Raw genomic sequence first — 14620 nt, 5'->3', positions numbered from 1 at the left:
ATCTAAGTTTGCACAGCATTCTGATTTCCTCTAGGTAAACTGCGAATGACTTATTAACCCGTGACAACCCCCCACCCTGTATTTTTTCCACCCCATCTTAGTGAACGCTCTGCCCGTTCCAGTTTGAACAGCACTTTTCTATCCTAGTTCTCACTAATGGAAAGGAGATCATCCAAGGGGCACTGGGCTCTATGGAGGCTGGCATTGTCCCAGGGTTTGATGTTATTCCCGATCCCCCCCCCCCCGCCCCCCGGAGGAAGTGGAGCAGTGTTTCTGAGTGGGTGGCCCAGAGCCCTCCCTCCGGAGTGAGAGGCGTTAGGGGCCAGGTGTCTAGCCTTTGTATTTGCTGCTGCTCAGGGTTTCTCAAGAAGAGAGAATGGCTTTCTGATTTCACTTCAGTTCTCCACAGCCCTGTGAGTAACCGCCCTTTCTTCTTCATTTTAGCACAAACGGAAAGCAACCCAAAGCAATACAGTAGTGAGAAAAATGAACTCTACCCAAAGAGTGTCCCCAAGAGAGAGTACAGCGTGAAAGAAATTCTAAAACTGGACTCCAATCCCTCCAAAAGGAAGGACATCTACCGTTCCAACATTTCACCCTTCACTTTAGAAAAGGACATGGATGGCTTTCGGAAAAATGGGAGCCCCGACATGCCCTTCTACCCTCGGGTGGTTTATCCTATCCGGGCACCTCTGCCAGAAGACTTTTTGAAAGCGTCCCTGGCCTATGGGATGGAGAGACCCACCTACATAACTCACAGTCCCCTTCCGTCTTCCACAACTCCAAGTCCCCCTGCGAGCAGCAGCCCGGAGCAGAGCCTTAAGAGCTCCAGCCCCCACAGCAGCCCGGGAAACACGGTGTCACCCCTGGCGCCAGGCCTCCCAGAACACCGGGACTCCTACTCCTACTTGAATGTTTCCTATGGTTCCGAGGGCCTGGGCTCCTACCCTGGCTATGCACCTGCCCCCCACCTCCCACCAGCTTTCATTCCTTCTTACAATGCTCACTACCCCAAGTTCCTGTTGCCACCGTACGGCATTAGTTCCAATGGCTTGAGCACCATGAACAACATCAATGGTATCAACAACTTCAGCCTCTTCCCTAGGTTGTATCCCGTCTACAGTAACCTCCTTAGTGGCAGCAGCCTGCCTCATCCCATGCTCAATCCAGCTTCCCTACCGAGTTCCCTGCCTACCGATGGAGCCCGGAGGCTGCTTCCACCGGAGCACCCCAAAGAGGTGCTTATCCCAGCACCCCACAGTGCCTTCTCCCTTACCGGGGCTGCAGCCAGCATGAAGGACGAGAGTAGTCCCCCCAGCGGATCTCCAACGGCGGGAACTGCAGCCACGTCAGAACACGTGGTACAACCCAAAGCTACCTCATCAGTGATGGCGGCCCCCAGCACTGACGGAGCCATGAATCTCATTAAAAACAAACGAAACATGACTGGTTACAAGACTCTTCCTTACCCTCTGAAGAAACAGAATGGCAAGATCAAGTATGAGTGCAATGTCTGTGCCAAGACGTTCGGTCAGCTCTCCAACCTGAAGGTAGGTCTCCAGACCCCCGCGGGTTTCTGCCCACAGACCCGTGCTGGTTTGCCCTTGGCTGCCAGGCAGTGCATTGTTGAGTGCACTTGAGCCATAGGAGACCCAGCTTGAGCCTGAACTGGGGTCTGCTGAATACTGAAAATACAGGGTTTATCTCAGTGTCTTTCCTAAGAGGCTTGCATCTGCATTGTACATACCTGGCTCTGGGAAACTTAGCAGGCAGGCAGGCCTCATTGCAACCCCAGAGTTCACCCCTGTGGTTTCTTCCCAGGTCCACCTGAGAGTGCACAGTGGAGAACGGCCTTTCAAGTGCCAGACCTGCAACAAGGGTTTTACTCAGCTCGCCCACCTGCAGAAACACTACTTGGTACACACAGGAGAGAAGCCACATGAGTGCCAGGTGGGCAGTATTCTCTGGGTAGAACTCTTGACCTCTGTGGAAAAATAGCTGTAGAATTGTCTTCCTGTGTTGTTTCAACAATACAAAAAATATGGTCTTGTACTAGGCTGCTGGCCCTGCACAGCTCCTGGGTACTCTGTGACTACTCACAGGCTATACTGAGGATGGCTGGGTGGATGTCAGTCAAGTTTCAGTGGGTGGGGACATGTCCTCAGATAAACAGTACCTCAGAGTACTGTGTGCCCAGCTTCTCCCCCCCCCCCCCCCCCCCCCCCCACCGCAGCATGAGCATTGTTAAGAGGCTTCTGGTCTCCCGAGGTTTCTGGCTATTGGCCTGCCTTTCCCCTCCAGCTGCAAACAATTAATCTGGTCTTCCCTGTGCCCTTTCTCTGTCTTCCCTTGCCCTCACACTTTAGGTCTGCCACAAGAGATTTAGCAGCACAAGCAATCTCAAGACCCACCTTCGATTGCATTCTGGAGAAAAACCTTACCAATGTAAGGTGTGCCCTGCCAAGTTTACGCAATTTGTGCACCTGAAGCTGCACAAGCGACTGCATACCCGGGAGCGGCCTCACAAGTGTGCCCAGTGTCACAAGAGCTACATCCATCTCTGCAGCCTCAAGGTCCACCTGAAGGGCAACTGCCCTGCGGGCCCAGCTGCTGGGCTGCCTTTGGAGGATCTGACCCGAATCAATGAAGAAATTGAGAGGTTCGACATCAGCGACAATGCAGACCGTCTTGAGGACATGGAGGACAGTGTCGATGTGACCTCCATGGTGGAGAAGGAGATTCTAGCTGTGGTCAGAAAAGAGAAAGAAGAAACCAGTCTGAAAGTGTCTTTGCAAAGAAACATGGGGAACGGCCTCCTCTCCTCAGGGTGCAGCCTCTATGAGTCATCGGACCTGTCCCTCATGAAGTTGCCTCACAGCAACCCACTACCTCTGGTGCCTGTAAAGGTCAAACAAGAAACAGTTGAACCGATGGATCCTTAAGATTTTCAGAAAATAAGTGTTTCGTGTTGCTTCTTAGGGTATGGCTTGGTGAATCAGGGTGCCTTTAGCAAATTGCTTGTACATGACTCCAGATCTGCAAAGCTCCGCTGGCACCGGGTGCTTCCCTGCACCTCTCTGGAATTAAAGAAGGACTCCAATGTTACCAAAATCTCAGGGCATAAATGAGGCAAAGACTCACTATATATACATATATACATATATACATATTATAAATATATATATACTTATTTACAGCCATGTCTATATATTTGAACCTGTGTATTTTGAATATTTGTGTGGATATGTTTGCATAGCGCCTTCCTATTACTAAAACTATTGCCTAGCCATAATTATTTTTTCAATGATAATTCTTCATAATTTATTATACAGTTTATCTTTCAAAAAGCAATAATTAAAGAAGTTTACAATGACTGGAAAGATTCTTTGTAATTTGAGTATAAATGTTGTATCTTTGTCCTGTGGCCATTCTTTGTAGATAATTTCTGCACATCTGTTTAAATGCCTGAGACTTAGAAGATAGCTCTGTGATTTCAGGCAACCTTTCTCTATGATAATGCTTTAAAATGAGGTTTTGATATTGCCAAAGTCATGTGGTTGGTGTGTTAACTCAGAAGATCACACAATCTGAGTGACATTCTCTAAGTTGGGGATACATGTGCAGAATTGCTCAGCAATAATTTGAGGGGAAGGAAGAAGAAAAATATTTTATGTTTCAGAATGATGGTTTGGTTTTCCTCCTCCTAGTCACAATTTTACCAAACAGTGACAGGAAGGCTTTGCCAACCTGTCTCCCAATGTCACATGACCATTCTGAGTGGCCATATGACTTTGGCATCCCTGGGTGTTATCTGAAAATGTGAAGAAGATAAAAAAGCCGTGTTCAGAAGATCTGTCGTAAAGCACAGATGTTGTGTGTGTGTGTGTGTGGGTTGGGGGGTTTGAGTCTGGCTGTCATTTTGCTGTTGGCTTGTTTTTGTTTTTTTAATATCAAAATTGCACAAAGCTGGTGCCCTACCAAGAAGGATTTGATATAGAAAGGCTCAGGCCACACTTAAAATACAAGCAAGCAAAGAGAACAGAAAAAAATAAAAGTAAAAACGGGTATTCTTATCATCTTAGGTTAAGCGGGTAATGAACATTCCTGTCCCCAACGCATCAACTGTATTGTATCTGTAAAACTCAGCTTTTCTCAGTATTTGTGTTTTTGCATTGTATAATTAACTTAATTAAAGATGAAAGGGCATTGCAAAAGTGTTCAACAATTACCTCATTGAGTGTATCCAGTAGGAGTGCAGGAATTAATGTCGTATCTCATGAGTTGCTACCCAGCTGAGCGTGTGTGCTTCCAAATGGTAGGCTGGGTGGTTCGGTCCTGTATTCTCCTAAGCCCAAAGGTTACCTGTTGGTGTTCAAGGTGTAATAAAGAATGCTGTATATTTATGAACCTATTTATACCAGTATACCATGTGTATATATGATATATTTATAACCACTTAAATTGTGAGCCAAGCCATGTAAAAGAACCTATTTTTCCTAAGAGCAAAAAGAATCTCTCTGAAGTTTTGCTTAAAACTCCATGACCTCGCTATGACTTTGGTGCTTGGGCACCACCCTGCCTACTACCAGAGAGCAGAGCACCTCAGTGCAGAGGTGAGGGTGTGTAGCATCTTGGGATGGATAGAAACACCACACCATCCAGTCGCATTTGATGGCCTTGCTACATGTGTGTCAGTTGGGTCACAGAATAAAAATCATTTTTCTATTTCTGCTCTCCTCTTCCTCTTCCTCTTCTTCTTCCTCTTTCTCTCCCTCCTCTAGAACCCTGACTCATGCTCACTGCTCAGTCTGATGCTTACCTTAGAGTTTTGTATATATAGATCAACTTACAAAGAGGGAAAACTTCAGATCCTCTGGGGGAAACCCAAGAGCCTTACTGACCTGTTGCTGTGACTAGCTAGATGGGTTTCTCTTTACCTTCCAAGGATCAAAACCAGAGATTCCACACATGCTAGCAAGCAAGCAAGCTGTCACTGGGCTGCAGCCCCAACAAGACTGACATTTCTGGATGCATCTGTATTTGAGAAAAATACTCACTTAATTGTAGGTTAACCAAAGCATGACCTGACATTGACACCAAATACAAATACGATTTCTTTGCAGTGAACTTGGGTTGTTTTCCTCCTGTGCTTTTCTTGTGTTGGGAGGATTTTTACAAGGACAATTGCTTTTCTTGCCATCTGTCTTCCTCTTAGGCCTCTTACATGAGAGTGTTGAGCCCACAATGAACAGTGGTTGGTTGGTTGGTTGGTTGGTTTGTTTGTTTGTTTTTTCCTCAGAGTTAAAACTGACCAAAGTTATTGGCTTTTTACTTTGCTAGAACAACAAACTATCTTATGTTTACGTACTGGTTTACATTGTTATTTATGTGCAAATTGTCAAAATGTAAATTAAAATATAAATGTTCATGCTTTACCAATGCTTGTCTAGTGTCTTGAAAGATGTTCCTGTGTTATTGACTACCACAGGGTCACTGAGCCACGTCGCCAAGAATTTTCAGTTTGTCTCTCTCTGCCCCGCCCCCTTTTTCCAGCAATATGACGTGATGCCCAATATCTCCCCTTTCTGTGGGCTGTCCTAGGAAGCGAGTGAGCATCACTGACCTGAACTATCTCATGCTCCCATTCAACTACTAACCAGGCCAGACGCTGCTTAGTTTCCAAGACCAAGTGTGTTCAGGGCGCTGTGCCATCACTCTCAATAGTGTGCAGTTTTCCCTTCCTTATGAGTTATGGATGTGTATCAGTATACCTGAGGTCATAGTGAGGAACTAAGGAAGACTAGTGTCTATTTCAGAAATGTCACATATGTACTCACAGCCTGCAGGTGGGTGAGGGCTTCTGGGAAGCTGGGGTCAGAAACCTTTCTTGCTGTTGACATTAGTATTGTTTCTGTGGTTTGAAGCTAACCCAAAATGTGCCACAAAAAATGCCCTATGTTCCTCCACCACCACTCCAAACTTGGGACTCTCATTGGCAACTCGGGTACTTGATGTGAATTTCCAAAAGGCTGACTAACCCCAAACTAGTGTGAAGATCAGGGTTCCTGGTGGCATGGCTCGGAGCCTGGTGGATCCTATGGTGAGACTGAGACTCCTTTCTTCTTCATGGATGTTTCAGAACCTAACCTGTCCCCAGAGAGAGACAGCACAAGTCAAATTGATTCCCTTTGGAAGATAAAAATAGGAGATGGGTCTTAAAACGTGACTGCTCTCTCGAGAAGGTTCTGGAACCCCCTTTCTGATGCTTTTCGTGGCTCCCATTTCACCATGGCCAACTTGATGAGTCCACGCTGTATGTTGAGAAAACAATACTCCTTATACTTCGGCCCTCCAGACTCTCTTGTGTTTTCTTTTGCTTTCAGGGTTTCATCCTAATTCACTTAAACATCTTGAAATGCTGCCAACATATAACTGTGCAGTTAAGAAAAGCAGAACCCTATTATCCTAATGTGCCAAGTGGTGCTGATTAGATGCCCGAGTTCTACAGAACCATTGTGGTAATATATATATTTAAAACCTCCTTAATATCTAGGGTGTAACAATTGCTAACATAAATCATCATTCTTTGGTAGATGAGGTCTTGTTTTCTTTAGAGTTGCCCATCTCAGGAACAACTATGCATAGAGTTGAGTGGGACAGTAACACCCACCAGGAGCCTAAGCGCCTCTGCCAGAGTTTGGACTGTTAGATTTACATAGTCCTCAGTGGGCAAAGCAAGTCTCAAGAAGTCACTAATTCTTTTTTAAATTTCCTTAATTACATAAAAGCTATACAGAAATATTCCCTATCATATTACAATATAGAGACTATACGTGGTGCATCATAGAAGTTTATGAGCACAATTCTTGATGGCCTTTCATTGGGGGAAATGAAATAATTTTGTTCTCATAAACTGATGTAAATGATGTTATTCTCTCTCTCTCTCTCTCTCTCTCTCTCTCTCTGTGTGTGTGTGTGTGTGTGTGTGTGTGTGTGTGTGTGTACCAAGTGTGGTAGCACATACTTTTAAGCAGAGGCAGGCATATCTCTTTTAGTTCAGGGCCATCCTGCTCTACATAAGGAATTCCAAGCAAATCAGGGTTATATAGTGAGAGCCTGTCTCCCCCTTTCCCCCCAAAAGGAAAAAGAATAAAAAAAAAAAAAGATAATGAGAAAGGGCCAGGTCAGAGGGAGGAAAAACAATAGGATGCACATGGAGAAGGCTTTCTAACAAAACCAGGCCTCCAGGGAGGTTGTCCAGAGAGGAGGGCAGAGGGGCAGCTAAAAGATGCTCAATGAGAGGAAGGTTTCAAGGCGCTCCATGAGCCAGTCCGCAAAGGTGGAGCACTTTTCCCATAATACATTGATTTCATTGCCTTCAGCTAGACCATTCTTGGAATTAGCTACCTCTTAAAATCCACTTCCAGCTGTGTGATGATCCTGAGTTTCTGAGACCATGGAGAAGCCTCCCACCACATCCCTTTTCAAGACCTCAAAGACCCCAAAGTCCAAGTGTTCAAAGTAGTGCTGACAGCTTAAATAAGCGAGAAGTGATTTTAATTTCAATACAGCCCTAATCGGTGTGATTCAGACGAAAACTGCAGCAAGATTCCAGAAGGTTATTTTTAACCAGATTTATGCAAATCTTCTCTGCTGTGGCCCAGCTTCTCAGAATACTATAAACTTAACGAACCTTCTCCTAGTTGGCTCCTTCCAGGCTTGCCAAGTGCTGAGTCAGGATTGGCCCTGTACACATTTCCCTCTCTCTGTGTTTAAGATAGAAGGTGTTATTCAGCACAAGTGTGACATAGTCATCTTTGAGTTTTTCCTCTGCCCTATCGAGAAAGAAAGAGGAAGTGGCAGATAAGCACCATCGGGTAATTTTGGTAAGAGATTCTTCAGTGTGCTTACAAAATGTGTTTTCGTGAAATGATAGGAAAACGCCCCATCTTTGGGCATCAGGAAAACTCACCTGTGGACAAAGGAAACCAGCTGCTCTCCACTATGGGTGGGGAACAAATAAGATCACAGCAGAAGAGTTTAAACCAGTGACCCCATCCTGGAGGTCGCGCATCAGATACATTACAACTCATAACAACAAAATTAGAGCTATGAAGTAGCAACAAAATAATTGTATGGTTGGGGGTCACTACAACATGAGGAACTTCATTAAAATGTTGCAGCATTAGGAAGGCTGAGAACCATTGATTTAGACTGAGACTAACTATCTCTGAGGTTTATAAGACACTGGGGTTCTCCTCAGGCAGGGACAGAGTTTTCCGACTTGTAGGAATTAAGGAAGAGTCACCCCACTTAAAAACACAAGCTCATCCCAAGATATCCCAGCAAGCCCCTCTATGCCAACAGTCCAAGCATCTGTCAATTTTATGTGCAGCCGAGGACCTAAACCAAGACATGTTCAAGACTTTGGTGGAGAACTTTAGTTTCCTTAACCTCCTGAGACTCTTTAGAAACAAAGTATGTATGACCTAACAAACTAGAAAAGCCTGCCTAACTCTGAGGAAGAGTCCATGATTCTGTGGAAAGGAAGAAAGAAAGAAAGAAAGAAAGAAAGAAAGAAAGAAAGAAAGAAAGAAAGAAAGAAAGAAAGAAAGAAAGAGAGAGGGGGGAAGGAGGGAGGCAGGGAGGGAGGGAGGAGAAGAAAGGAAGGAAGGAAGGAAGGAAGGAAGGAAGGAAGGAAGGAAGGAAGGAAGGAAGGAAGGAAGGAAGGAAGAGAAGGAAACAAACAAAGAAATGAAGAAACAAAGAAAGGAAGAAAGGAAGAAAGGAAGAAACAAAGAGTGTCCCACCTTGCAGTTCCCAGGAATCATGAACAGCAATGAAACAAAGAGTTCCCCTGGCCCTGTTAGAGAACCCCCAACCAGTGCAGGAGGTACTCAGGAAGAAGGGTGGCCTCTGCCCTCCCCTCTCCCATCAGTATCAGCACAGTGACCCTGAGTTCAAGTTCCCACCCATACAGGTTAAGGAAGTATGGAACATCAGCAACTTCTATGTAAACCTTTGTCATCCAGTAACACATAACCTACTATCAATAACCTAACCTGAAGATTAATAGCAAGGTCACCTAACTTTCTTCCACATGTCTCGGGCCCATAGTCTAGGAATACATTCAAGGAAGAAACTGAATGTAAGTCCCTACTCACAGGGGACACACTGTGTACTCATAATAAAGAGCACTAGTCTTAGGTCTGCCCATCACTCCCCCCATTCACCCTGATTTTCCGACCCTTAGAATGAGGAGCCACTCCTGGATTGTTTCTGGCAATCTTGGAAGTAACATACCTTTGCTATGCTAAGACTCCATGATTTCCTGTTGTCCTTGGAAACCAGGTTGCTGCATAAGTGCCTAGAGATCAGAGAGTAGAGGGAACCCAGAATGGGGGGGCAAATTAGTGTGGAACCAGCCATTGTGTCTTCTTTGGCCAAGGACAGTGAGCTTGCAGGTCCTGCTGACTTGTGAGAACTATGTGCTTTAATACACTCACCTGAAAGAAACCTACATTTCTTAAAAAATAGGAATAGTGAGTATGCTTAAGTTAAATTCTTGCTGGACTCCAAAACCAGAATCCTGTAATTGCTCTTGTTTTTCCTTTTTCTTCTTTGTCCTTTCCCTCCTTCTTTTGTGCTTTGCTGTTGCTGTTGCTTTTTTGTTTGTTTTTGTTTAAGCAAAATCATATTTACAAGACAAGTAAAAAAAGATTTTAAGTTTATTGTCACAAAAAGGAGCAAGGTACAGAAACACTGGCAACTGAGGAAGCCCTGAGAACACAGTAAGGAGACCCCTAAGGGGACAGTGAAAGGGACCTTTTCAGTTAGTGAGGCCACTGAGGCCTCTATACCACTTTAACGGTTTAAAGTTTTAAAAGGGGGAATAAGGACAAATTGAGCTTAGAGAGGGAGAGGAGGAGGAGCAGGAGAAGAGGAGAAGGAAGAAGAGGAGGAGGAGGGGGGGAGAAGTGGGGGAGGGGGAGGAGGAGGAGGAGGAGGGAAAGGTTAAAGCCAAGACAGAAACTGTGAGTAGATAGATGTGAAAGGGGCTGAAAACGAGTGAAAAGTGAAAAATTGCCTTATGAATAAACCGTTGAAAGACGGTGACTGAAAAAGCAAGCGTGCTTCCAGTAATTTCTGAATCACGAGCTGTAGCAGAGAGGCTGGCCTGAGCAGCCCGACCCCCTAACCTCCACTGCTGCACTGGGCTCGGCGGGCCTGTGGGCGGACAGTTTTCTACTTGACTGTTCAGTTTCGTTGTGATTGCCTCCAGCACAGATGATGTGGGCCATTTTACCACCCTGATCACCAAAAAACATGCCTGGTCATCTCTCCAACCTGCTGGCACGACAGGTAGGTGATAGTCCAGCGGCACCCGATGGGACGAGCCAAGGGACGAGGGCAGAGCCATAAAGAAGACACAAAGGAGTTCAGGAGACCCAAAGCCATGGCCTGTCCCTGTCTTGCCGGAAGTGACATGGCTTCGTGTCCAGTGTTCCTTTTCATTCCTGGTGGTATGTTCCCTGGTGAAGCCAGGTTGGCCTGGCCTCAAGTCCTGTCTGTGTTGACAGCCACCACATGACCTTTCCCTGAACACCTTTGGGCTCAGGTGTAGCAAGGAAGATGCCAATCATAGCAGGCTTCCCTCCTCCACCCCTTTGCATAGTTGGGGAAGTAAGTACGGGAGCACCAGGAAGTAGACCGGTTCTACCAGTGTGAGTCTGCCCTCCTGTGAGCCTGCATGACTAGGGATGTTAAAGGAGGCACTCAAGTACACACCAGCCAGGCCTGGTGTGGTGGAAAATGGCCAGACGACACAGCCAGTTCCCCACTGTGGGGCTGTCCCCACACTTACATTTCTAAATGTAGTCCACACTCAGTAATGCATACATCGAAGAGGTGGGAAGCAGGTGGCCACCTATCCCAAGCTTAGTTGTAGGGATGTGTTTTCTGTCCAGTGACTGGTGGGCATCCTCCCTCCATGAGCACACCCTTAGGACAGGCTGAAGGAAGCAGGTGCCTCTCTAGTGACCTAGGGACGAGGGAAACTAGGCCAAGGGGACATTTGACCTAGATGACCCAAGGAACTACTAACCAATGCGTGCAGCAGGGTGGATAACCAAAACATGAGTCGGCTCCTAATGCACTTGTCTCATTAATAACCACCCTGTGAATGTAGTCCTGTCCACAGGCCAAAGAGGCAGAGGCTTTCCTAAAACCTCCCCAGGGACCTTGGCATTTTTTGGATTGTAGAGGTCCTTTGCTTTGGCTAGTGGGGGGCTTTAAGACAGTGTCCTTTCCTCCCAGGGGTTTCCCATGAAGGAGGTGACGACGGTGTTGGACTTGGAGTATCTCCAGCCCAGAGATTCGGAGACGGTCAAGGGAGATGCCCAAGATGTTTAACAACTTCATGCCGGAACTGGAAACTGATTCTGCTCCCGATGTTAGCAGATTAGACACTGCTCTTATTGCCAGCTGGGCAGAACCCCAAGGAGCTGCTGCTATTGTTCATACTTTTGGGCACGTTTGCCAAACGTGAGCACCTTACAGCACAAAACTTAGCTCTGTTGTTGTTGTTGTTGTTGTTGTGAGAACTGAGCCAGGGTCCTTGTGCTCAGTAGGTGAGTGCTCTGCCACTGAGCTGTATCCCAAGCCAAATGGCCTGAACTCTTAACCAGTCATTAAATCATGTTAGGAAGAAACAGACAGAGAGTCCTGGAGAAGCACGGCCTGCCACAGTCTGCTGTGGTTCTGAACCACCTTTCACTCACTCTATGGATGGCGGGTCCTCTGTGAGGTACCACAGGGAGATTGTATTTTTGCTGCTTTTGCACACAGGCAGGCGTCACATCAACTGCTTCAGAGAAGAAAGTGGAGTATCAAGTTAACCCGTCCCTCAGAGGATAATGCCTCAGATACTGAGTAGTAGACATGGTGTGCATATTTGCTGTTTAGAAAAAAAGAGGGGGCAGGGTGTTTATAGATCCTTCCACTTTTGATCATGGAACCTGGATGCTCTCCACAGCAGAGGGAAGACATGTGATTGAATGCATTTCTATTTCAGGTGCACAGACAAGGCCTCTACTGCCCCTGAATTTAAAGTGGTATATTCTGTCTTAAATGGTCTCCATATGAAGTTAACCAATGTGCCTGGAGGCAGAGATGAAAGTTAAGAAGTAATGGTTGGGTCAACCTTTTGTTCTAAGGCAGTGGAATCCCAATAGGCACAAACCTTTTGGGGGGCTGTGTAGAGACTTTTTTTTTTAACACGGCCACCTGTTACACAGCTTTTGCAACCAACAGAAACCCTAGAAGATTTATAGTTGTATTGCTTCAAATTGGTAGTTTTTGGTCTCCTCTGGATTTGACATACACGTGGGTCCCAGACTACAACTTACATTATCTGAAGCAAACCAGCCCATCGTGGGTAAGTTACAGCTGTTTCGGTCCTTTCTCCAACTTAAGGGTAGTAACAGAACCTATCATTGCTCATCTGCAACCTGAAGAATTACATGCTCTTAAAAGGGTTGGCTGGAAAGAGAGGGAAGAAAGGAAGGAAGGAAGGAAGGAAGGAAGGAAGGAAGGAAGGAAGGAAGGAAGGAAGGAAGGAAGGACCCGTCTAAAATGTAGAGTCAAGAAGCACCTCATAAATCAAGGTCTGACTCTTGATTCCCATCAGAGACAGGTGTAAAAGTGAGTGGCTTTGCTAGGAGAGACCTCCCTGAGTTCTACTGAGGGCCCGCTCCAAAGCAGCAAGGTCTTCTGGAAGATTTAGAAGAAAAAGAAAAAAGAGAGAAAGAGAGAAAAAAGCCTGCTCAAGGTACACAGACTTCCTTCCGGACTTGGTTTTTCTCCCTTCTCAGGGCTGGTTGAAAGCTTTTCTGTGCTTCTAACTGTGCAGAAACCACATCACCTCCTCTGTCATCGTCTTTGCTCACCACTGGAGACCCCGGTGGTTAGAGAGGGAAAGTCCCTTTGATGGTGCATGTGAGGGGAGAGGGTGTTAAGGACGGGGAGAGGGGAGCAGAGAGGGCCTGACTAGACTTTAGTCCTGAGGTCAGCCAAGCATATCTTTTGGGGGAGTTCACGATACTCCTCCTCACCTTGGGATGAGGAGAAATATATCATCAAACAAAGGATAGAATGCTAACTTCAAGAGCTCTGTGGTTCTGCGAAGCCCAAACAGTGGCCACAATGACTTCTGGGTAGCCTAAGAATAGTCTATGCTTGACTCTTTGGCATAGGTACTGATGTGGACCTAGAAGGGCAACGGTGGGTGTGAGCGCAGGTACGTCTTTGATTTTAGCCATTGAGGACAAACTCTGAGGTGCTGCGACTGTCTGTCTGCCTTTTCTTTTCTCTACTTTTTCGTTTCTTCTTTTGAGACCGAGTCGCATGTATCTTGGGCTGTCTTCAAACTTGTTAGCAAGGTAGCCAAGAGTGATCTTGACTTCTTGTCGCTCTACCCTTGAGTGTTGGGATCTAGGTATCTGTGACCACACCCAGTTTATGTAGTGCTAGGAATCAAAGCCAAGACATAGCACGTGTTAGGCAAGACTTCTACCAACTTCGCTACATCTGTGAGCCCTCTCCATTATTATAAAAAACATGTAAAGCTAAGCATTCATAAGTGTTCAGTACAGCGGTGTTGACTGTATGCCCTTTGTTGTGCAATTGATCTTCTTCATCTTGCAAAATTGAAACTGTATTCCTCGTCCCCTTCCCCCTCTGCTACTGGGGACTGACATTTCTTGATCCTGCCACTTATCACGGGTACTTTTCTTCAGTTATGTCTATATGCTTGATTTCCATACCAAGGCCTAGTTTGAGTTCACACACCACCTGCCCTGCTGGAGGAGCCCTGCAGATTTGCTCCTTGTGAATAGTCATTATTCACGGCAGATCACAATCGAAAATCCATGTGCTCAGCACTCTGGTCAGGCTTAGCAGTTTATGGAGATGTTATTTGCACCAGCACACCAGTCAGGAATGAAAATAACTATCAACTCCTCAAATGTTTATAAGCCTCTTGGGCTATTGCACATGTAATTTAGAGTTGCCATCTTGTCTCCTTCTTCTTCTCAGTGGAATGGAATGTCCTCACTTCATCTTGGTAGCTGTAGGGATGTGGGGAGGAGAGTTTGCTAGTCAACCCTTGGTTGAAGTCCTCTTCCCTCTTTGGTAGCAGGTTGTGTGGTGGCACTTCCTCATATAAGTCACTACTAAGCAAATCCTCCCTGCAGGTTGTACCTGGAACCAGGGCAGGGGGCAGGTAAGTACTCTCACCCAATCAGAGCAATCAACTTGTCATTCCCTGAAAATAGAGTCGTCCCTCCAGTCTGGCCTGTTCCCTCCCCCAGCACGCTTGACTGGTGGGGAAGAAGAGAAGGCCTGACTGCCTTTGAGCAAGGCCGCATTCCAGGGGAGTGGTTCCTCCCGCATTCGCTACACACTGGGCGTGCTGTGCCTCGTGCCTGCAGCCACCCTTGAAGGGTTATTGTTACACAATAGTCATGAACTCTGGAATGTTTCTGGTCATTTACAGTGTGACATAGTCACGCTGCCAATGACACTGTCAAGCTTCAAGGCCCAGAATGCAGTTGGCTTGTTT

At 46.2% G+C, this 14620-nt stretch overlaps 1 protein-coding gene across 6 annotated transcripts in view; it reads left to right on the top strand.

Annotated features, from left to right (window-relative positions):
- The window catches only part of Prdm1 (PR domain containing 1, with ZNF domain), a 91385-nt gene extending 85950 nt beyond the window's left edge, over positions 1–5435 (top strand). For all 6 annotated transcript variants that reach the window (XM_006512503.3, XM_011243109.2, NM_007548.4 and 3 more), the window contains 3 exons: positions 445–1550; positions 1822–1950; positions 2367–5435. In XM_006512503.3, coding sequence (XP_006512566.1) covers positions 445–1550; positions 1822–1950; positions 2367–2942 — 1811 coding nt within the window. In that variant the 3' untranslated portion in view covers positions 2943–5435. The remainder of the gene's footprint in view (positions 1–444; positions 1551–1821; positions 1951–2366) is intronic.
- The last annotated feature ends 9185 nt before the right edge of the window (positions 5436–14620 follow it).

This window comes from Mus musculus, chromosome 10 (genome assembly GCF_000001635.26).
Source record: "Mus musculus strain C57BL/6J chromosome 10, GRCm38.p6 C57BL/6J".
Lineage (NCBI taxonomy): Eukaryota > Metazoa > Chordata > Mammalia > Rodentia > Muridae > Mus > Mus musculus.
The sequence above is the reverse complement of the archived record's forward strand: the minus strand, read 5'-3'. Positions and strand labels throughout refer to the sequence as shown.